Source organism: Eubalaena glacialis, chromosome 16 (genome assembly GCF_028564815.1).
Source record: "Eubalaena glacialis isolate mEubGla1 chromosome 16, mEubGla1.1.hap2.+ XY, whole genome shotgun sequence".
NCBI classification, from domain to species: Eukaryota; Metazoa; Chordata; class Mammalia; order Artiodactyla; family Balaenidae; genus Eubalaena; species Eubalaena glacialis.
In genome coordinates, this window is record NC_083731.1 from 74,787,955 (window position 1) to 74,812,468 (window position 24,514).

At 35.4% G+C, this 24,514-nt stretch overlaps 1 protein-coding gene and 1 pseudogene across 1 annotated transcript in view; one reads left to right on the forward strand and one right to left on the reverse strand.

Annotated features, from left to right (window-relative positions):
* The first annotated feature begins 545 nt into the window (after window positions 1–545).
* Window positions 546–24,514, forward strand: part of LOC133076672 (phosphatidylinositol 3,4,5-trisphosphate 3-phosphatase TPTE2-like) — a 56,905-nt gene continuing 32,936 nt past the window's right edge. The window contains exons 1-10 of the mRNA XM_061171255.1: window positions 546–610; window positions 7,513–7,563; window positions 8,730–8,891; window positions 10,522–10,641; window positions 12,130–12,229; window positions 12,370–12,433; window positions 13,237–13,301; window positions 19,428–19,488; window positions 20,262–20,343; window positions 20,448–20,536. Of these exons, the coding sequence (XP_061027238.1) occupies window positions 546–610; window positions 7,513–7,563; window positions 8,730–8,891; window positions 10,522–10,641; window positions 12,130–12,229; window positions 12,370–12,433; window positions 13,237–13,301; window positions 19,428–19,488; window positions 20,262–20,343; window positions 20,448–20,536 (859 nt within the window). The remainder of the gene's footprint in view (window positions 611–7,512; window positions 7,564–8,729; window positions 8,892–10,521; window positions 10,642–12,129; window positions 12,230–12,369; window positions 12,434–13,236; window positions 13,302–19,427; window positions 19,489–20,261; window positions 20,344–20,447; window positions 20,537–24,514) is intronic.
* Window positions 16,654–17,355, reverse strand: LOC133076650 (serine/threonine-protein phosphatase 4 regulatory subunit 2-like; annotated as a pseudogene).

Here is a 24,514-nt window from a genome sequence, read left to right on the forward strand (position 1 = left end):
TAACTAATTGATATAATTTTTTTAGAGTTCAACCAGTTTATAAGTTCTAGAGCAAGTGTATCCAATTTCAGCCAAAAAAAGTGAAGTCATTTCGTGCTATGTACATTTTTAATCCTTCACAATGGCCCAAATAAATTGACATCAAAGGTCTTTGACTACTCTGATATATCTTGCCTTTTAATTATGGTGCCTTCCAAGGCTGCTGATATAATTTACTTGCATCAGTGCTATCTATATATTATTAATCTCTATCTTTATAGAAAGAGTGAGACAGAGAGAGAGAAGCAGACACAGAGACAGAGACATAGGGAGAAACACAGAGAGAGAAAGATTTGCAAAATTCAGTCTTGGAAGTATCCATAGGAATACAGAGTTTTCTAGACAATGATTCTAAATTTTTTTCTGTAAGATTGAGTCATCCAGTGAGCTGAGTCATGGTTCCTTTAGATTTAAGGAATTCTTTTTCTTCAAATAAGTTTTTCCCATCACTCTTCCATGTAGCAAATCTCTAATGATATATTTTTGCATTTGTTGGCGGTTAAAGTATGATGGAACAGCTGTCCAAGATAGATGATGGTGATGAAGACATTGACTTCCTCAATTCACATTAGTAAGTCAGTTTGAAGTTCGGAGGGAGGGAGCTGTTGATGGATTTCTTATCTTTTAGAAGATGGGGCTCATGCTGAGGTGAAAAAAAAGAGCTATGGAAAGATAGCAAAATGTTTGGGAGGGAGGGTATACAATGATTCTATTTGAATTTGCATGTAAGTACCATACTTGAAAAAATATTTCCACATATTCACAAGTAAATGTTCTTCTAGTTTGAAAATATGAAAATATCCTTAGTAGAGACTAATTTTATTACAAAGTTTCTTTCTAAACAGAGGATTGCAGAATGCTGCTTGCTCTTCACTTGTGTTCCTTTCTCATTTTTCTTGGATATGTTCTGATTCCTAGTTTTGTTGATTTTGTCTATGAGCAAATGGGACTGAGAGCAAAAGCAAACATGTTTTGCTGATTAAAGACCTCTTAATGTCCATTGGGATTTTATTAATTTTGACTTGTTTCTGAGTAAACTCACGAGAGTACTTCCTATTGCACTGATCTGAAGGCATTTTTACCTGTACTCAATGACAGGGACACGATACATTCTTAAAATCACACACGTCTGACTCTCCCTCCACCAAACTACTATGTATAAAATAAGCATCAAGGATATATTGTACAGCACAGGGAAATATAGCTATTATTTTGTAATAACTTTAAATAGAATATAGTCTATAAAATTATTGAATCACTATGTTGTACACCCAAAACTAATATAATATTGTAAATCAATTGTACTTCAAAAAAAATCCCACGTGTCTGGACTGCAGAATTATTCATGCAATTTTTCTTCTGCTACTCTCTTGGCCAGTTACTTAACCATTCACCAACTTGAATTAACGTTGGGGAGTGAGTATTGCTAAAGAGGCAATGAACTGGTTACTGTTGTAATCTGTTGGTGTCTAGACAAAAACAACATGAAAAATAAAGGGGCGACTAATGAATACAAATAGTTCTTCAAATTACCCATGAATTTCCATTTTCTGTTTTTTCATCAAGGGCCATCAATGAAGAGTTCACTCTGCTACTTAATTAAATGATATGTCTGCATATTAACTATATATTTTCTGCAATGAGGCTGCCCAGGGCGGGGGCAAAATTTGAATAGACTGAGCAAGGCAAGCATTTCCTTCTTCTTACAAACAAAAAGTGTTAGTTTAGTTTTGTTTTTTAAATTCCAAATGCTTATGGTATAGATTTGGGTGGCATTTCAATAGTCCCTGTGTGAGAGACACTGGTGTTTCAGACCAGGGGATGGTATTAGATTTGGATATTAGATTTGGAGTAAGACCTGGAATCAGTGCTTGGCTTTGGCATCTAATATGCACTGGACACTTGGCAAAATACTAAAATACTTTAAATTTTAGGTCTTTTATCTGTAAACTGGTAATAATGCTATCTACAATATCTATCTACTGGGTGCTGGGTGTAGTATAATAGAAAACTAAAAATAAATGTGGAGTAATATGTACACACATATTATTCAGTGTGATTTTAAAACTAAAGCACCATAAATAAATTTTATACTTAAAACCAAAAATAAAGCAACAAAATTTCACTATTAGGAAAATCAGAAAATACAAACAAGCAATAAATCCTCCCATTAATAGGCATTCCTAATGTTTAATAGATGCCCTTCAAGGTTCTTTAGGCTTATACATTTTTTGTTTATGGATATGGTATCATACATTGTTTTAAAAATAACCTTATTACTTAGTGACATATCATGACTATATTTCCATGCATTTACATTTGCATTTACAACATTATATATTTTTTAATTTCAGATTTTTTATTGTTGCCTGAAGTTCTGCCTATATTTGACTTTATTGATTTTTAAATTTGCAACATTCCTTTTGACAGCTGTATAATATTTCATGGTATAGATGTTTAAATTGTCATTCATTTAAATTGTCAGATATTTCTGGACATTCAAGCTGTGACTTATTACAAAAAATGATGAATAACTTTGAGACCAAACCTCTGTATATTTTATTTCTTTATAATAAAAATTCTCAGAGGTGTAAATTCTGTGTCAAAAGGAAAGTTTGTGAGGCTATTGATTTTGATACTTTCCACACCAAGATGTAGTGTACATTTCTTCCCCTTTCATGCTAGCCATTGCTCATCTTTTCAATGTTAGTAAATATGTTTGTTCTAATGCACATTTGACATTGTTTTTGTTTATACTTTTTTCCATAGAACTTGTATTTCATTGTTTGCAAACTACCTTTGCCCGTTTAAAATTGGGGTGTTTATCACTGCCACTGGATAGAAAAGTTAAATATATCCATTTTATATCATAGATAGGGCAAGTATTTTTTCCCAGGTTGCCTAGCTTTTCACTATATAGAAGCTTATAATCCTCATACAGTTGAGCACATCTGTCCTTTTCTCTATGATTTATGCCTTTAGTGTCAGAAAGTCTTTCTCTACCTAAGATTTTAATATATTCACTAAAATTCATCTATGTTTTGAATATATTTTCTACATTTAAATAAAACATCTGCCCAGGATTTATTTTGTATTAAGGTATAAAATGTAGGAGTCTACTTTTCTCCCAGGTGACTACTTAGTTTTCCCAGCATCAAAGTTGCATCCCCCTCCATTGTCCTTACCCTAATTTAATGATCCTTATTGCATTTATCACCTTATAACTTACTATCTTATTTACTTATTTGTTATATTTATGATCTGCATGAGACAGAATTTAAACATCATGACGGAAGAAAATTTTGTCCATTTTTTTAACTGCTGTATCTCCAGTGCCTCAAACAGTGCCATGGCACATAGTAGGCACTCAGTGAGTTTGGTTGAATGAATGAACCCATTATTGACAACATTTATATCTTGTTCAAAGATTTTAAAATCCATCTCTATTATGTTATGAGTCTTTATACACTGGGTCTTTCCAGAATCTATTTTATTTAATCATTTTTCTAGCCTTTTGATTTCAGCATGCTTTTCACCCATTATGATATAATTTATAGTGAACTAAAACATTTTTTAAAAACATAAGTTCCATCCTTTTCCTCTTCCCCTTTTGTTTTTGTAGTCTCAAATTACCCGTTTTTGTTTAGTGAGTTTGTTACCAAACTATAGACAGCTATAGTTATTTTTCTGCTTTCTTTTTTTCTCTCCCTTTAACCTTTATACTATAATAAAGTATTTAAAAACCTATCTTGGTAAAGAGTGGCAATTTTCTGGTTCTATTTATCACCTTGCTCAAAGTTTTGTGTATTTTTGTCCTTTTGTTTCTGATAGAAGAGTCATTGCAAGAAAATCATTGGAAGAAAACATTCAGTCTCACCATTAAGATTGATATCAGCCATAAGTTTTTTTGTTTGTTTGTTTGGTTTGGGGAGGCGTAAATGCCCCTTGTCAGGTTAAGGAAGTTCCCTTTTTTCCTAGTTCACTGAAAGTTTTTATCATAAATGGAAGTTAAATTTTGTTTAAAAAATTTTTTGCCTCTATTGAGATTATCATATGTTTTATTTTCCTTAGTTTATTGACATGGAGAATTACATTATTTTTAGAATGTTGAACCATCCTTGAATTCCTGGAACAAACACCAAGTGGTCATAAATTTAAAATATATATATACTGCTGGATTCAATTTATTAATGTTTTGTTAAGGATTTTTGTATCTATATTTATGAGGGGTATTGGTAATTTTCTTGTCAGGTAATGTCTTTACTGGTTTTGGTATCAGGGTAATGCTAATCTGCTAAAATGAGTTTGGAAGTAGTCCCTATTCTTCTGTTTTATGGAAGAGTTTGTTTAGATTTATATCTTCCTTGACGAATTAAGTAGAATTCTCCAGTGAAGTCACTTGGGCTTGGACTTTTTTGTTGTTGCTGGAAAGTTTTAAACTACAAGTTCAATTTCTCTACAAGATATATTACCTTTTAAACTATTCAGGTTATCTATTTTTTCTTGAGCACATTTTAGTAGTTTGTGTCTTTCAAACAATATCTCCATTTAATCTACGTTGTCATATGTGGTACCTTTAAAATTTCTGTAGTGATAAAATGCAATTAAATATCTTGTATATTAGTACTCTCCCACTTCACTGGTTTTATTAAATCGTGGTCAGAAAATGTAGTCTGAATAATTTTTATATTTTAGAGTACCATTAAAGTTTTTTTATCTTCTTGTAGGATAAATTTCTTTTAAAATTTCATAGAAATGCTTTAAATAGGTTTTCTCTGCACAATAGAAACTATATATATATATATATATATATATATACAGTTTTTAAATATATATATATATTTAAAAATGGACAGTATTTGACCAGGGACACTCAGATCTTATCCTTGCTACCAACACCCTACTCCAAAGGGTAGTATATCCCTGAGGACCAAGCCGGGCAAAGGACACTCCTAGGTACTTTGGAGGTTTCTCTCTAAGTCCCAGTAGAGAATCCTAATGAGCGAACTTAGGTTGGACTCAGATCTAAAGCCTGACTCTGCTCTCTTCAACCTGAGTTTAATCTAGGAATATAGCCTTGTCTGTTGTGGATAGTTTGGTGGGGGGGACCCAGAGCCCTGGAGTGAGAGTAGGAAAACCAAAGAATCATCCCAGTGCCTTTAGTGCTTTGAGTATGACCACATGCCTCCCTCCACCATCTGTGCAGAGAAATAAGTGTCCAATGGGAAAGATAGGACCTGCCCCCAATGCAGATCCCACCGCTGTTCAATGTGGTCTTAATAGTATCTTATAGAGTCTACCTTCTATCAGTATAAAATAAGTCTTGGTCATAGTTAATATTTTTGCTTTGAATTCAACTTTGGTATTAATATTACAGCTTTTAATGTTTTGAGATTTAACATTTGCATCTGATATCTTTGTCCATCTCTTTATTTTCAAACTATCATTTTAATTTAGTTTTTGTTCTTGTATACAGCATATAATACATTTAGTTTTTAAACTTATCTAAAAGTATTTGTCAGTATTTGATATGAGAATAACGTGTTTGTATTTATTATCCTTTCAGGTATGTTCGGTTTTATTTGCTATCATTTTACTTTGTTTTCTGTATTAAACACTTCCTTGATATTTTTTCTTTAAATTTTTTTAACATTATGCTATTAGTTGATTTGTTTTTATTCAAGTTTTAATAATATGAAAGTTATAAACCTATTTTTAGAAAACATAATTGTACCTTTGTTTCTCCATCAATATCCAGTTTAAAACTGGACTTGTACCTGGGAAGATAGAAATGCAACATGCTTTTACTTCTCTCTTCTGAGAAACCTAAATTAATGTGGAAAAAACCTGCAAATTTAAATCCATACTATTATCGAGAATTCTGTTATTTATCTTTGCTTTTAGAATCATTTGTTTACATTTCCACGCGCTACATTAACAGTGATGATTTGGACTTAGTTCTGAATTTTTATGATTTTATTTCTTGACACCTTTTCTCTGTAAGCCATCTTCCTTATTCTTGCCTTCTTCATTTTTATTCCTTGCTCAGTTGGCTCAAGCACTTCTCTGAGTAATCATTTTTAGGAAGGTTACATGGTCGCACTGGGTGTTGGAGAGTGTACGTCTGTTGCTCCCAAATATGAATAGTACTTTTTCTAAATGTATAATTATTGAGTTACTGTCCTTTCCCAGCAAACTCCACACACATTGTTTGAAGCTGCATTTATATAGCACACTCTTTGTTAAAAAAAATCTCAATTCTATATTTACTTGGGGTAGTTTTGGGAGGCACTGAAAGTGATAGTAGAGCCTAAAGCCACCCCAAGCCATCCCTTTGTGCCCCAGTGATTCTATCGGGCATGGTTCTGTAAGTTCACTTTGTCAAGTAAGTTCTGATTTGTTGTAACATTTCTTTGCTACCCAGAGATCTGATAATCTGTCTGGGATCAGAAAGGGCTTGTATTAAGAGAATGGCAACCTCAGGGGGAGGTTCACCTCTTTTGGCCAATCAGTTCCCCATCCACATCAACCTTTGCTCGCTAAGCCTGGGCAGAGGTAGTGGGTGCAGATGGAGAAGGGAGAAATTAGAGGGGGTGGGGAGATCTTATAGCTCAGCTTAGCCCAACAGTATCCATCTGTGGCCCGTTCCATTTGGCAGTGCCCCAGTTCTATTCGGCATCTATCCTCCCTCTTCTCCAGTCTTGGGCACAGTCTGTGAGCATTGCTTTGGGATCAAATCCCACTTGGGGTGGAATTTGGATCACGTGTTGGAGGCTTCAGCAGGGCCAGAAATTGCTCCTCAATGACTACCTTGTCTCCAGCCATAGGGTAAAATAAGGCACAACTGCTGGCGCTATAAAACCGTCTCCTCCTACTACTAATGGAAGGAGCCCAGCCTCCAGGGTGTATCTCCTTTGAAATGTATCTTACTAACATTCCTCACCCCCAAAGTGCGCTTCCCACTCCAGCTGTGAGTCTCATTAATGTTTAACTGTCTTATTCATGGGGTGACTTGTTTCAAGAAATGAATATTACAAGACAAGAGCTTCCCTGAAGTCCCTTATTCTATTGTTGTAGAACAGGTTTGGCCATAGTTTGATGACTTGCCCAGGACCCCACAGCTCACTCATGGGAGAGCTGGAACACACATCTCTTCTACCATTCCCTTCTGTCTCCACGCTCTGTTGCTTTAGTTGATGACCCCAAGCTTAATCTTACCATTAAGTTGGGATTAGGGCTTTACAGTCAAGGGAAAGGTTAGTGTTTTTTTCACATATATTCTACATAGGAAAGAAAAAAAAAAAAGAGGTGAAATTTTTACAGTTATTAGTAAAAAGCATTTTGTTAGGCAACTTCTGGAGACTTTAAAAATTATGTTTATAAAGGCCTTTGTTGGTTAAATTCATACTATATGTTAGGAAAAATCTGATACACTTGAAAGCTCTGAAGTTTTATTTTTACTTCTTTTTGCAGCAGCAAGATTAAGAGAATTGTGTACTTGATTGTATCATCCTTCACTTTCAGGTATGTGAGACTCTAGAAAAGGAGGTAATTAAGTATGTATTACATTTAATATCAATATTTTTTAATGGCAAAGGATCTGGGAGGGAAAAAAAAGCATTTCCACTGTCAGTATGTCGCTAAATAACCTTTGTGCCCCATTTAATGCAATCTAATTTATCTTGGAATTTTAATTGAAGCTGAACATTAAGAATTGCAAAGAAATGGCATGTACCAAGTCTAATAGCAACATATTAACATGTTTTTTCCTACCTGTAAAAGTAAAAATAATGAAACATGCATTTCAAAATTCTATAGTTATAAGGAAAGTGTTTTAGTAAATACCTTATTCACCTAGAATTACTCCTTAATTCTGGAAACATTTTACTTAGATCTTTCTTCTCTACATGATAGTAAGATTTCATACTATGTTACAGATTCACACAATGTACTTGCTTCCTTTTAAATTGATAATATTTTAATTTGCATTGCAATTGTGGAAAAGTGCTTTAAGATTAATTTATCTTCATAGATTATACAAATAGTATAATCAACTTATAGAGAATGTGTTTAGCATATATAGGAAAAAGGCTTAGGATTTACTTTAGAGTTCAATTATGTATGTATTCACGGAATTAAATTCCTTCTTACGTGCCCAGAACTGTGCCAGAACCATCCATGTAATCTTATATTTGTTGATAATCTCACTGATAAGAAGCTTTACTGGTCAAAGTAGTCTTTTAAGGGCTTATGTTAGTCATGCTTTCACTTGGTTTTTATTACTAAATTCTTTAAAAATATCAAGATTAATGAGGTTTAATTTATTGTGGGAAATTGATAGAAGACCCTTCTAAAATTCTTAAATTTTAAGAAGAGTTTACAAGTGGAAACATGTAATTTTAATGTAGTTTGCCTATTCTGTCTTGGAGTGTTGGTCTGATGTGTCTTAATATAAAACGGCATGATATCATGAAGTGGTTTAGTGGGAAATTTATTTCCCTAACAACTGCTTCTATTGGGTGAAAGCAGGGTAATTTATGTTCAGATTCTAAGAGCAGTTCTTCCTACCACTGAACAGTTTAACCCAAAATAATGACATTTTGATATCAGATCATTGGGCTGAAGTTAGTCTACCTATAGGGGTGAAAACCACTTTATCCTTATTTGGTTTATTTATTTGTTTGTTGTAGAATATTTGGAATTTTGCTGATCTTTGTGGATGTGTCCCTCATCATTACAGACATAGTTGTCTCTGATAGCACGATGTATATTCCTTTGGAATATCGTTCAGTTTCTTTAGCTATTGCTTTATTTTTTTTCATGGATGTTTTTCTTCGAGTATTTATAGAAGGGTAAGTTTGATTAATTTTTTAAAAGCACATAGAACTATTTCGTACTGCTATGAGAAGCATCCCAAGTAATTACCAGGTCAACCCAACTAAATATGCCCCTCTTTATCAAAATAATTCTCCTCGAAGGCATACTCCACAAGAGAAACAACAATCCAAATCCCAATTTCTATCAGATTGAGCTTTAATATTACTATTGCAACTGGCACTCTAGTCTCCAAACCATGTATTCTAGATGGTTCCTTCAACAGGTAAAGCTTAAAGAGTTTGCAAAATGGGGCCAGGCAGCTAATATGTCTACATGCACATTATTAAGAGGAATATGTATGTGAAGTATAAATATTGATATTTTTATTGAGTTCAATGTAAATAAAAGCTGACAGTATATTAAATACTAGATAATAGATCATAAGCAAACCCTACCTCAGTTAAAATAAAAATTTGTGGTACTTCCCTGGTGGTCCAATGGTTAGGACTCCATGCCTCCACTGCAGGGGGCGTGGGTTCGATCCCTGGTCGGGGAACTAAGATCCTGCAAGCTGCACGGCCAAAAAATTTTTTTAAAAATGAGAAATTTAAAAATAAATGAACAAAAACTTGTGTTAAGCTCTATGGGAGAGCTGAATCCCATCAGGGAGGCTTAGTAGTGAGGCAGCAGCTGATTTTCTTGGCTGCAGGCTCCCCGAGAAGGTGGGTGGAGGGAGCTGGAGCCTTGGAGCTGGACTGCTGTGGAGTCAGGGACTAAATTCCGCAGCCTCACTTCATCCAGAGCATTTCGGAACATGCTTGTCTCCTTCCTGGCTGAATCTCTGTCCTCATGCCTCTGAGCTAAGGACAGTTGCCCACTCCCAGGTTAGTCAGAGCCTATAGGGGCTACCCCAGGATTAGAAGAAGCTTTCCCCGGAGCCCCAGTGCCCATGGCTGAAGGAGCTAGTGTTGAGGAGGAGGTGCCGGGGCTGGAAGTTCAGCTTTGCACAGAGGAGGCCACACCAGGTCACTGGGATTCCACTGTGGGTGGAAAACCAGGTGATGAGTTTGCAGGCCAAAGTAGTGGACCCGTCTTGCTGTCACAAGCTCCTTTCATGCACTTCTCACAGCCCGTTTCTCTAGGGCTGTGACATGTTCAGCTTCCATTGTCTGATAGCATGGCTCACCATCCCCTCTCTCTCTCCCACCTGTATGAAGGCAATGCTTGCCTCTTGTTCAATGGTTTGGTTATACCTCTTACTATACTTATGGTTATACTTGCCATATTGATGCTTTTGTCCTATATAAGTATAAAATGAATATGAATATTTTTTTCCTTAATCTAGTCTAGTAAGTGCACTTTAAATCATTCATCAAAGCAGAATTCCTTTTTAAAAAAAATATTTATTTATTTTGGCTGCGCTGGTTCTTAGTTGCGGCATGCAGACTCTTAGTTGCAGCATGCAAGCGGGATGTAGTTCCCCGACCAGGGATCTAACCCGGGCTCCCTACATCGGGAGCGCAGAGTCTTACCCTCTGGACCACCAGGGAAATCCCAAACCAGAAATCTTAAGGGGGATGAGTCAAATAATTTGTGCTCTTAAAATATCCCTATCTCTTCTTTGGGGAAGCATAAACTTATATATTTTTTTGTTTTTTATTACAGGGTACGACCGTATTTTTCTGATATAGTTAACTCCTTAGATGCTGCCATTATTGTGGTGACTCTACTGGTCAATATCGCTTATATTTTCTATGACTTTAAGGTTCTTAAAGATTTCCCCGAGTAAGAAACATATGCTTCCCTTCTCTTAAAGTTTTTCTTTCTTAAAAAATACTTTGTGGCTTTCATTCTGTGTAATCTTTTAAACTCTGAATGTGCTAATTCTGTGCTAAATAAGCTGCTTGAAAATGAAACGTTGAGATAAATTTCCACATATCCGGAAACTAAAGGATGGTGGTGTTTAGGGACCAGTGAAGGGTGTCCACACTGAGTACCTTTAGTTGAATGAAGAAGATGGTGCCCCCAAAGAAGAAACTGGGGACTTGCCTCTTGTCCTAACTTGAACTTCTCTACATTTTGAAATTCCCACTAAATTCCCACTTGCGCTTCAACCACAAATTTCTTACACGTGAAATTCCTGGGTTTTTCCTATAACCAAGAGAGTACTGGTTTGAGTTGATGAAAAATTTGAGTGACTCCAATGATGATTCTCTAAAAAGGAACAAATGGAAGAGAAAACGAGGTGACATGGGTAGAAACACAGAGGTAGAATTTTTGCAGTATAGTTAACGTGATGAAAGCTGAGGCAAAGTTAGTACTGTTAGGGATCAAACAAAAATGTGTATGAGAGACCGATGGCTTTTTTTCTTTCTCCTCCTCTTTCTACTGTGGCAGTGAGAAAAAGAAGAGCAGAAGTGTTCTAGGATGTAGCTGTTGGGTGGCTCACTAGGCTTATTCCTTAGTCAGATAGCTTGCCGCTTCCTGCACTCCAGCTTCTCAGGACTTTCACTCAGGTCCCAACAAAACTTGATGTGATAAGCTTTTGGAGTTTTTGAAAATAACCAAAACCAGTATGGTCTTCAGACAGGCAACCTCAGCATCACCGAAGAGCTTGTCAGAAATACAAGAAGAAAAACACCTCAGGGCCCACTCTAGACCTACTGAATCAGTATGCACACTCAAGCTAGAGAAGCAGTAGCCCAAACCATCAGTTCTTTGCCATCATGTTTCTTCCTGATGGTAGGAGACACACTTGGGAAGTAATTCATCTGCTACCTGCCTGATGTGTGTTCACAGCTCTAGTGAACCCCTGTTACTCACAGGAGTAACAGAGGGGAATAAGAATTCTGTTTTGATGGGAAAAAGATTGAAAAATGCTTGTCTTAAACCACAGAAGTTAAATCCACAAATTCTGAGAGTCTACCATATGACTTTTTCTTTAAACCAGAGTTTCTCAACACCAGCACTACTGATATTTTGGACCAGATAGATTTTTAGTAAGGGAGCTGTCCTGTGCATCGGTTCTGAGTAGCATCCCTGGCCTCTACCCACTAGATGCAAGTAGCAGCCCCTCACCGGCAGTTGTGACAACCAAAAATGTCCCTGGACATTGCCAAATATGCCCGGGGTGGGTGGGGTGGGTGGGAGGCTTGGGCCAGGGGGGCATGTGCAAAATTGCCCCTGGTTAAGAACCACTGCTCTAAACTTAGTCCATACTGACAAAATCCTCTGTTTCTAAAGCAAAAATGAATCTTTTAAATTTATTGTTAGATTGACAATTATTTTACGACCTCTACGACTTATCATTCTGATAAGACTTTTTCATCTGGCTCATCAAAAAAGACATCTTGAAATGCTGACCAGGAGGATGGTAAGTGGGCAAAATATGTTTGATTCAGAAAAAATGTTTGTGTTTCAGGAAATACTGGCAAGGGTTGTAGATATCTATATATTGTTCTTTTTTTATGTTGATTTATGTTTTACAAATGAATGACTGTTTTAAACCCTCAGGTTTCAGGAAACAAACGGCGATACACGAAGGATGGATTTGACTTAGACCTCACTTACGTTACAGGTTTGTGAAGTTTATCTCTTGATTTGCCTATATTAACATCACATTTTTCTTGTGTGTGAGTAAGTAATTATATGCTAATTTTGTTCTTTTCCTGTCTGAGGCATGTTCTTTCAAAGCATTTTTTATCCATGAAGACATATGCCACTATGATATTGTGACATATTTGGAATTTAACCCTGAAAATGGAAAAATCTTAATTTTCATCTCAATTCAGGGCTACTTGCTTATAGTATAGGAAGTTGAATGGATTTTCAGCTGACTCCATTTGTTTGGTTTAGAATTTATTGAGTTCTAGTAGTTATCCTTGGTCCCAAGGATTTCAGAGAGACCTGTTCTCTTCCTAGAACCCTAGAGATGAGGTCATTGCTTTGTTGGTCTCGGGTTTCTGAGTCAGGGGAACACTGGAAAGCATCCTAGGAGTTCCCAACATTGCTGGAGCCCAGATCTCTCATTTTTCTTTGGTGTTTAAATAAGAAATAAATTCCCACCACAGGGGGCCCTCCAGACAAAAGTCAACGCAAATCTGTTGCATAAGGCTGGAACCAGTTGAGACTTGGGAACACTGAATGTAATGGTCAAAATAGTGGATACTTTAATATCCAGTATTGGATATTAAATACTGGATTAGTTAGCTAACTAGGGTTAGTTAGGGTTAGGGTTAGGGTTAGGGTTAGTTTTTTTCCTGTCAGTCTCAATCCTGAAAGTTCTTTTCTATGAAAACAGTCTGATTAGATGTAAGTCGAGTTCTCATATATTGTTTCACATCTATAACATTTGTTAATAGTGACTGTTTTGACTTCCAGAGCGTATTATTGCCATGTCATTCCCATCTTCTGGAAAGCAGTCTTTCTATAGGAATCCCATTAAGGTAAGAGTTTTTATCTAACAATTGCTCACATTTCTCAGTAAACATAGACTCTGGAATTGTACGATAATGTTGGCCCAGAGATGACAGTGTTCTCCTAAAAATTTACTCCTTCAGGTAAAAAATTATCATGGATTGCTGTCAATTAGCTTTCGCTCTGTGATGAATCACCCGCAAACTTAAATGACTTATAACAGCAAACATTTACTTTGCTCGTGATAATGTGGTTTGTGAATTTGAGTTGGGCTTAACTGATCAGGGACACGCTTAACTAATTTCAGCAGAGCTAACTCATGCATCTGTGGGCAGCAACTGGGCATCTGAGGGTTGGCTAGTATAAAATGGCATTGCTGGATGGCTCCAAGTGATGTCTCATTCTGTAACAGCCTAGCTCAGGCTTGTTCACATAAGGCAGTGGCAAGGACCTCACTAGCATCAAGCAAAAGAATGCAGAGGCCCTGGCTTTCAACTAGTATAATGTGGCTTCTACCTCATTCTATTGGACAAGCAAACTACAAACCCAGTTCAGATTCAAGCAGACAACAGATGCCATCTCTGGAAGGCAGGAATTGTGGTGAATTGTGGCTGTTTTTTATGGTCTATCATAGGGAAGAAGATTGACAATTCTTTAACTAAAATGTGTATTCTTAGATTGAGATCCTAAATTACAGTGGATACATACTGCTTTAGGTTCCGTAGATTAAATAAAGTTCAAACATCAAATGATGCTTACTATGAAATGCCAGTTAAAAGTCATTGTTTAAGAAGTTTGCATATGTGTGCGGGTGTGTATATATTAGTGCAATTTACAGTATTTGTTCTATCTCAATAAAACTAATTATGTATGTATATGTGTGTATGTCTATATATAAGTATGTGTATATATAATTATACTTTGAGGCATAAAAATTACTGTAAATTGCGCTAATCTCATGTATATCTTGATAAAATTATATATAGGTATATATACAGCCAACACCCCTATCAAAATATAGAACATTTCTTGCTTTTTTTTCAGTCAATACCCCAACACACTGGAGGTAATTACTATTCTCACTTGTGTCACAACAGATTAGTTCTACTTTTTCTTGAATTTCACATAAATGGAATCAGACTACATCTTCTGTGACCAGCTTTTTATGCTTAAAATGAATACTGTGGGATTTATCCAATATTGTTGGGTGTACAGTAGTTCTTTCTAAATAGTATAAAATAATATTTATTGCTTCTAGAATACTGATTGAAAGCTCAAGCATTCAGTTTACTTACAGAAATTACACAATTATACATTGCTTCACAAAGGCAGCAAACACATTACACTCTAAAAAGTCTACTTTACAGAAAATTAAAAATTCTAAATATCAAAAGGTACATCTGAAGAAACAAGTATAAATTTGGCAGCCAGTAATTTTGACAGGAAGTTGTACAGCTTGCATGACTTTAATCTGTGAATATGACCTTCAGTCATTTAGCTCAAGTTCATCATTAATTTATTAATTTTTCCAGTATAATTGTGTTTCATACCATTGACATTTGCATACTCTAGAATATGTTAGAAAGAAATGTGTAGTATTCACAAATGTTCAGAAAAGCAAGCAAAAGTTCTGTGAATCTGCCCAGTTCTTCTGAGATGGTCTCACATCAGCTTCATAAGCGTATTCAATCCTACAAAATAGTAAGCTAATGTTTGAACACAATTTCCAAGATAAAGCACATTTTCTCACAAATAGTGAAGTCTTTTTCTCAAGCACCACAAAAGTATACAAAAGAATTTTAGTTTGAACAGATGTCTCAGAACGTGTTTAACCTGATATTTCAACAGACTTAAAGTTTCCATGGTTTCACAAGGACCAGATTTTTAATTACTTAGAGGAGAAAGAAACGGCCTTGAAAGATGTGGACTCGATCATTACCAATAGAAAAAGTATCCAATGCATATCTTATAGAAACAGAAAAATGGAACATTTCCCCTCTCAGAATAATGTGTATATAATTATATGTAATATATATTATATATACTATACTATATAGCATATATTAGATAACGTATAGTTGTGCATGTAATTATATAATATATAATACATTTCCCTCTTAAAATAGTGTATATTTAAATAAAATGTATATTATAGTATATATTAAATATATATTAATATATAATGTATAATATATAAAATTAGTATATAGTAAATGTAATATATATCATGTTATATATAACTGCATATAAATTTTATATAGTATAACTATATATTATTCTATTTATAAATATATATTACATATATATCTATCTCTTATAGAAACAGAAAAATATAACATTTCCACCTTAGAATAATACATGTATACTTATATATAATATATATTATACAGAATAATATATAATTACATGTATAAATTATATATTATATGTATATGTCTTATATAACATGAAAATATATTATTCCATTTATAAATATATAAACTCATCTCTTATAGAAACAGAAAAATATAACATTTCCCCCTTTATAATAATATATTATATTTATATATAATATGTTATATATAATTATATAATGTATAAATTATATAACTATATATTACATATCATATAATTATATAACAATAATATATAAGTATGCATATATTATGAATATATTAACATCATAAATATATAATACTATAAGTATATAGATATGTAACTTATATAAATTTATAATTTATATATTATATAATATAATTTATATTTTGTATGAATGGTATGTAAATTACAATTTATATGTCATTTATACAGTGTATAATTCTGTTATATATATTATTTGTTTATAATGTTATATATGTTATTTATTTTATATTATATGATATGTATTATATTACGTATGTTATGTCATATAACATATATAACATATTATAAAATATGTTACACATAAATATACATATATTATTCTAAGGGAGCAAATTTTTAATTTTTCTGTTTCTGTAAAAGATGAACATATATGTAATTTCTATTTATAAATATAAATAACTACCATGAAACCCTTTAATTCATATGGTAAATGTTGAAACTATGACCAAAATATGAAAACTGCCAGAGCTGTTAGAAAAAGACTAGAAGCCTTTTCACATATGTATAATCTAAGCATGATACGCTCCAAAAAAAAAAAAGAATTGTAATTATTACCTTCCAGTTTGAAAACTTTAATTCTAAATTAAAAAAAAAATCTATACACAAACCACTGATTTAACCAGATCCTCCCCCGCCCCTCCAAAAAGTGTTTAGTAAGCAGGACCCAGAAGAGCTGATATTCACAGTTCCTAAAAGAACAAATCTTTCAGGGTTTATCCCATGAAGTACTTTATTTTACAGCCTTCTTCTCGTGCAAAACTAAAGGTCCATTTGATTACACAGAAATTTCATACAGTGTAAAACTAGAGCTGAGTGTGAAATACTGCATGTAAGTATTTCTAAATAGTCTTGTTCCATCAGTTCATCAGTGACTTCTGTGGCTTTATAGTCATTTTCTGTGGAAGATTCTGAGAGAATCTCTCCAGTTCTACTGGAATTGGAGCCTCCTAATTCTTCTGTTTCATGGCAGTTGGAATCCTGCTTGCAGGGCCTCTGTTTTCACTATCTTCAGAATGTAAATCTCTCTCATCCTGAGACAGATGAGATTCCTCTATTTGATTATTTTCCACAGAATTCTCTTCATTTATAGTTAAGGCATCATCAGATTCTTTCTCTTGAATTTTTTTTTTCTGGAATCATTTCTGTTGTTAAAGACACTTTTCCTCTTCATCCTCTTCTCTTTGTCTTTATTCTTAGATGAAGCTGGTTCTTCTGTTTCTTCTGTCATAACTGAAGAAATGTGACTAGAAGTTGTTTGGTCATCTCTGACTTCACCTTCTTTGTCAAACTTGAGTTTTTTAACCTCGTGTCCCTCAGCTCCCAGAGCATATTCATTTGGATGTTTATTTTCTATACGGCTCACTGAGGAACTCCTGATCCAGATGTCAGAGTCACTGTGAATTTTGTCCTCATCATGCTGTAAGTTTGTAAAGACTCTTTGCTCACTGTGCTCTGAGGCAAACCATTCCTTCCTTCCTTCCTTCCTTCCTTCCTTCCTTCCTTCCTTCCTTCCTTCCTTCCTTCCTTCCTTCCTTCCTCCCTCCCTCCCTCCCTCCCTCCCTCCCTCCCTCCCTCCCTCCCTTCCTCCCTCCCTCCCTCCCTTCCTTCCTTCCTCCCTTCTTTTCTTCCTTCCTTCCTTCCTTGTTCTCTCCCTTCCTCCCTCTCTCCCTCCCCCCCCCCCATTCTCTCTCTCTCTTTCTTATTGTATAAGTTGCAGGAGTACAGCATTAAAATTCAACATCTGTATACACTACAAAGTGATCACCAGCACAAGTCTAGCTGCCGTCTATCACCATACAGTTGACCCTCTACCTATTTCAGCCACACCCCAAACCCCTTCCCCTCTGGTAACCAGTAATCTGTTCTCTGTATCTGTGTTTGGTTTTGTTCGCTTTTGTTTGTTCATTTATTTTTTTAGATTTCACATATGAGTGAAATTGTATGGTGTTTGTCTTTCTCTGCCTGACAATTTCACTTAGCATAATACTCTCAAGGTCCATCCATGTTGTTGCAAATGGCAAGACTTCATTCTTTTATGGTTGAGTAGTATTCATTGTGTGTGTGTGTGTGCGTGCATGTGTGTGCACGCGTATTTATCACATCTTTATCTGTTCATTCATCAGTGGACATTTGGGTTGTTTCCATATCTTGGCTGTTGTTAATAATGCTGCAGTGAATATAGGGGTGCATATATCTTTTGGAATTATAGTGTTTTTTTGTGTTCTTTGGCTAAATACCCAGAAGTGGAATAGCTGGGATCATATGGTAGTTCTAGTCTTAATTTTGGGGGTAATCTCCATGCTGTTTTCCATAGTGGCTGCTCCAATTTACAGTCCCACCAACAGTGTTTGAGGGTTCCCTTTTCTCCACATCCTCTCCAACATTTGTTATTTCTTACCTTTTTGATAATAGCCATTCTAATAGGCGTGAAGTGATATCTTACTGTGGTTTTGATGTGCATTTTTCCCTAATGATTAGTGATGCTGAACATCTTGTGTCCATTGGCCATCTGTATATCTTCTTTGGAAAGTTATCTATTCAGGTCCTCTACCCATTTTTTAATTGGGTTGTTTTTTTTGTTTTTAAGTTGTATAGTTCATGTATTTTGGATATTAACCCCTTATTGGATATATAAATTGCAAATATTTTCGCCCATTCACTAGGTTGCCTTTTTGTTTTGATCCTGGTTTTTATCACCATGCAGAAGCTTTTTAGTTTGATGTAGTCCCATTTGTTTACATTGGCTTTTGTTTCCCTTGCCTTTGGAGTCAGATCCACAAAAACATCGCTAAGACCAACGTCAGTGAAATTGCCAGCTATGTTTTCTTCTAGGAATTTTATGTTTTCACATCTTACATTCAAGTCTTTAATCCTTTTTGAGTTAATTTTTGTGTATGGAGTGACATAGTGGTATAGTTTCATTCTTTTGCATGTGGCTGTCCAGTTTTCCCAACACCATATATTAAAGAGACTATCCTTTCTGTATGTTCTTTGCTCCTTTATCATAAATTAATTATCCATATATGTGTGGGTTTTTTTCTGGGCCCTCAATTCTGTTCCATTGATCTATGTGTTTGTTTTTGTGCCCGTACCCTACTGTTCTGATGATTTCAGCTTTGTATCAATAGTATAGTTTAAAATCAGGAAGCATGATAACTCCAGCTTTGTTCTTCTTTCTGAAGGTTGGCTATTCAGGATCTTTTGTGGTTCCATACAAATTTTAGAACAAATTACAATTTTCTTAAAGCTTGTTGACCACCTAACTTCCTTCTCTGGTAGCTTTAAACAATGTGTATTTACAGTAGAGGCTAATCAGAGTAGTCATCACAACGTTTGTGGGCTATTTGAAAACTATCAGTGGGTTAGACATGACTTGGAATGTATGTACCTTTTTATTCCCTGAATCTCCCCTAAAAGGGTGCTAAGTGACGGACCAGTGAATAAAAGGGTGATAATCATTTTAGGTTAGTCCTAGGAAAAGGCTTATGTTGGTGCCATGTGGAATATGTAAGGTATGTGTCCATCTTTTTTAGGAAGTTGTACGGTTCCTGGATACCAAGCATCAAAACCACTACCGAGTCTACAATCTCTGCAGTATGTACATGACTCGATATTTTGCTACTATAGATAGAAAACAGGTCACTCACTGCATGTAAGAAGATGATTCAGTTTTTACATTTCATTTAACCATAGGTATTTGGTGGTGGCGGGAAGTGAGTTTTAAAAAGTCTCCATCTTGTGCTGGCTCTATTTGGTAGGAAAAGAAAGTGCAACAGCACACAGTGCCCTGTGAGGTAGGCAGGAGGCTGGGGGCAGAGCCATTTTAGGAGAGTCAGGTCTAGTGGTAGTAAGTTTTGGAAAATATTTGTTTTTTCCTGCCAGCTTGTGTTTTGAAGACAATTCAACAAATGCACGCTCTAACCCACTAGGAATGAGGTGTGAGGAGAAGACCAGGGCCCTGCATGGGAAAAAACCCCAAAACCCTATAGCAAACAAATTATAGCCCAGCTGACCCTCTTCCTGTATATTAAATGGACATTTTCAGGAGGCAAGTATTTTGGTTGGCCGCATTGGCTTCTGCTCTGTGTAACCTTCCGATAACGTAGAGAGTAGCCTGCTAGAAAAGTACAAGTAAGGCCTATTAAACCAAAATAACTTGGGCTTATGTTACTCAAGATGGACAAAACACTGCTCTACTTTTATGTTTGAGACCCTTACGTTTCTTTTAGAGCAGCAGGAGACAGACAGAAAGCTCCTTTTAAAGGTAGAGGAGGAATTTCTAATAGAAAAGTATAACTTACTTACACCTTGACCGTTTACTGTGTTTATCAGGGTTAGAGATATGACCCGTGCATCATTTATTTCAGGTGAAAGAGCTTATGATGCTAAGTACTTCCATGATAGGGTCTGTCGATACATGATTGACGATCACAATGTCCCCTCTTTGAGGTAAGTTTGATGCCAAGCTGGCTGTCAGAAGAGGGCTAAATACACAGGGCTTGATTTTGGGGGAAGTATTTTCATTCAACTAAAAATCTTTCACTTGGAATCAGTGAGATGGTGGCGTTCTCCAAGGAAGTAAAAGAGTGGATGGCTCAAGACGAGGAAAACGTCGCAGTGATTCACTGTAAGGGGGGCAAAGGTAAAAAACGTTTTTCTTTTTCTTTCTCTTTTTCTAAAGAAATTTGAAAAATATATATATATATATATATATATATTTTTTTTTTTTTTTTAATAAATTTATTTTGTTTATTTATTTTTGGCTGTGCTGGGTCTTCGTTGCTGCGCGCGGGCTTTCTCTAGTTGCGGTGAGCGGGGGCTACTCTTCATTGCAGTGTGCGGGCTTCTCATTGCGGTGGCTTCTCTCGTTGTGGAGCACGGGCTCTAGGCACGCGGGCTTCAGTAGTTGCGGCATGCGGGCTCAGTAGTTGTGGCTCACGGGCTCTAGAGCACAGGCTCAGTAGTTGTGGCGCACGGGCTTAGGTGCTCCGCGGCATGTGGGATCTTCCCGGACCAGGGATCGAACCCGTGTCCCCTGCCTTGGCAGGCGGATTCTCAACCACTGCGCCACCAGGGAAGCCCTGAAAAATATATTAAAGTACACCAACAAGATACATTCTGCTATTAACCAGTATTAATCATTATTAACATTTCTTAATATTAGCTTCAAAACTGGAGGAAGGGAAGGAAAGAGAGAGGAAGGGGGGAGGAAATGAAGAAAGAGTAAAGAAGAGAAGAAAGCAGGAATAGAAGAACTGAGGAAGCTTAAGTGTGTTTTCCGTTGTTTATTGACTATTTGGGTTTCTTCATTTTTGATTTGCCAAAATATGTCAAAATACAAACACTGTTTAACTTTAGAAACCATCAGAGCACTTTTCATTTTATTTAAGGTGGTTCTTAAACTTTGTGAAGACCTTTTAAAGTTAAGAGTGTCAACAGCAATGCCATTTCAAAGACCAAAAATTATACTGGAATTTTATAGTGTAATGATACATAGAGGTTGATTTTGGTGGGGGGAAAATGGGGGTGGTGGGAAAGCCAGTTGTAAATTCAACCAATTTAACTTGAGTCAGATCTTCTCTCATTCAGATTTAGGCTTTTAATAATCATCTAGGCATATTTCACAATTTTTGACAAATAAGGAATTATGGTTTCATTGGGCTGTGAAACAGTTTTTTATGTTAAATTCCAGGAAAACACACTTTAAAACTGCCTTCTGTAATTAAGTAGAATAAAGTTTTAGTCTTATTTGAAAAGTAGTTTCAAGCTCATTAGTTAGTAGGCAAGTTCTATCTTTAGTTCCACAGGTCGAAATATTCTGTATGTATGGCAATTTACAATATTGTGCCTAAATGAAGAATACAGAGGTTGAACCATATGGAATTGCCTTTCTTTGGACCATCTTTTACTTTAAAAAAAGGCCATTTAATATGGCTCAACCAAAATATTATAATCTAAGAGCTGGCTTTAGTTTTCTTTTAATCAGGTTAATTCCCTGCTTAAAGGAAAACCTTCATTTCAAATTTAATTTTTTTTTCTGAGAGCAGACTTACGTTATTCTGTGTTCATGTGTGTTTCATTGATTTTCCTCTAGGATTGTTTAGAAGGCTAGTATTCAGTTGGTCTGTACCAGAGCAGCTCCTTTTTTCAAGTTTTCATTCATCTTGGTTTTGCTTCTTTTTGTTGGTTGATGCCTGCGCATTACCAGTAATATCATGATAGCCCAAATATTTTGTTATTGATTTATAGGACTTCTTTAAATAATCTGGGTGCTAATTTTTTGTTAGCAATTTATATTGCAAATATCTTCTTCCACTGTGTTGTCTTTTAAATTTGATTATGATTTATTTTGTCATATAGAAGTTTTTAATTTTTAATGTAGTGAAGTTTATCAATCTTTTGTGTGTGCGTGGTTCGTGCATTTTGGTCACGTTTAAGAAATCCACCCATACACTGAGGTGGTGAAGATATTCTCCTTATAAAATAGTAAAGTTTCGCTTTTTTTTTTTTTTAAAGATTCTGTGATTTTTTTTTTTTTAAAGATTGATTGATTGATTGATTGATTGCTATGTTGGGTCTTCGTTTCTGTGCTAGGGCTTTCTCTAGTTGCGGCAAGCGGGGGCCACTCTTCATCGCGGTGTGCGGGCCTCCCACTATCGCGGCCTCTCTTGTTGCGGAGCACAGGCTCCAGACGCGCAGGCTCAGTAGTTGTGGCTCACGGGCCCAGCTGCTCTGCGGCATGTGGGATCCTCCCAGACCAGGGCGCGAACCCGTGTCCCCTGCACTAGCAGGCAGATTCTCAACCACTGCGCCACCAGGGAAGCCCAAAAGTTTCGCTTTTTACATTTAGGTCTTTAATCTAATTGGAATTTGGGGAGGGAGATTTTTTTTGCATATGGATAGACAATTGTCCTAAAACCATCTATGACATGCTCATGTAGTCCCCATCAACTTGTAGTCCCTTCTCAGTCATACACCAAGTTTCCATACCTATTTGGGACTGTCTGTGAATTTTCTATACCACACTATTGTAATTTTTATAGCTTTATAATACATCTTGATAAAGACAGAAATCTCTTGACTCTTCTTACATTTAATTTTAGAATTATTTTATCAAGTTCTACAAGAAAATATATTTGGGATTTTTATTGGAACTGCATTGAATCTATAGATTAATTAAGAAGCATTGAGAACTTTGCAATATTGAACTGTACATGAATAGTTTTCTATTTATTTGAATCATCTGATCTTTCAATAATATTTTATACTTCTCTTCATGATGGTCTTGTATATCTTTTGTTAAATTCATCCCAAGACATATTGCTACTGCAAAAGGAAGCTTTTTTCTATTACATTTGGATTGGTTCCAATTTTTACTATTATAATGCTGCTATGAAATACATTTTTCTTGTTGCACATGTGCCCACATTTCTGTTGAGTGTAGACCTTGGACTAAAATTGTTTTGTCTTAGGATAATGAATCTCAAGCTTTAATAGATGATGTCATCTGTTTTCCAAAACAGTTAATTTACACTCCACTGGCATTGCATGAAAGTTCCAAGTGTTCCATGTCCTTACCAACACTTGGATTTCTCAGTCATTTTATTTTTAGCTATTGGGTGGGTGTGTAGTTGTATCTCATTATGGCTTTCATTTGCATTTCTATGGTTACTAATAAGATTGAGAACGTTTTCATAGGTTTATTATGATATCCTTGGATATTCTTTTTTTGTGAAGTATCCGTTTAATTTCCTTGTCTATTTTTATCCTGGATTGTTTGTTTTTTTCCAATTGACTTGTAGGAATTCATTATATATTCTCAATTTTAACCCTGTTGTTTGTTATATGTATTATACAGTATTACAAGATACCTTTTCTGCTCTGTGATTTGCCATTTCTCTCTGAGTATCTTTTGGTTAACAGCACTTCTTTTCTAACATAGTCAGTGTACATTGTTCTTTCTCTTCTTAAGGTTAGTGTTCTGTGTCCTAATTAAGAAATTTTTCCCTGAGTTTAAAAAGACATAGTCCTATATTATCTTATATAAGTTTTATTTCGTTTGGAATTGATTTATGTGTGTGGTGTGAGGAAGGGATCAAGTTTTATCATTTTCCATATGGCTGTCTAATTGTTTCAGCACACTGATTTCATTTCCTTGCTGTTCTGCAGGACATGGGTCTGTTTCTGAACTTTCTAATCTGTTCATTGCTTTTTCATCTATCTGTGTGCTAGTAGCACAACTCTCTTACTTGCCTTAGCTTTCTAGTAAGTCCTGATTTCCTTTCAAGGGAGTCCACTCATCTTGTTCTTCACAATTGTTTGGGTTTTTTAGGCCATCTACATTTCCGTATACATTTTGGAATCAGCTAGTCAAGTTACACACACACACACACACACACACACACACACACACAGAGCATACAGCCCTGATGGAACTTTGGAATTTCATTGAAGCTGTAGATAGAGGGGAATTGAAATCTTTACAATACTGAGTTTTCCAATCCATGAATGGAAATATCCACTCATGTAGTTAAGTCTTCTTCAGTCTCTCTTTATAATGCCTTTTCATTTTCTGCATAGAAAGCTTGTATATGTGTGGTTAGATTTATTCCTAGATATT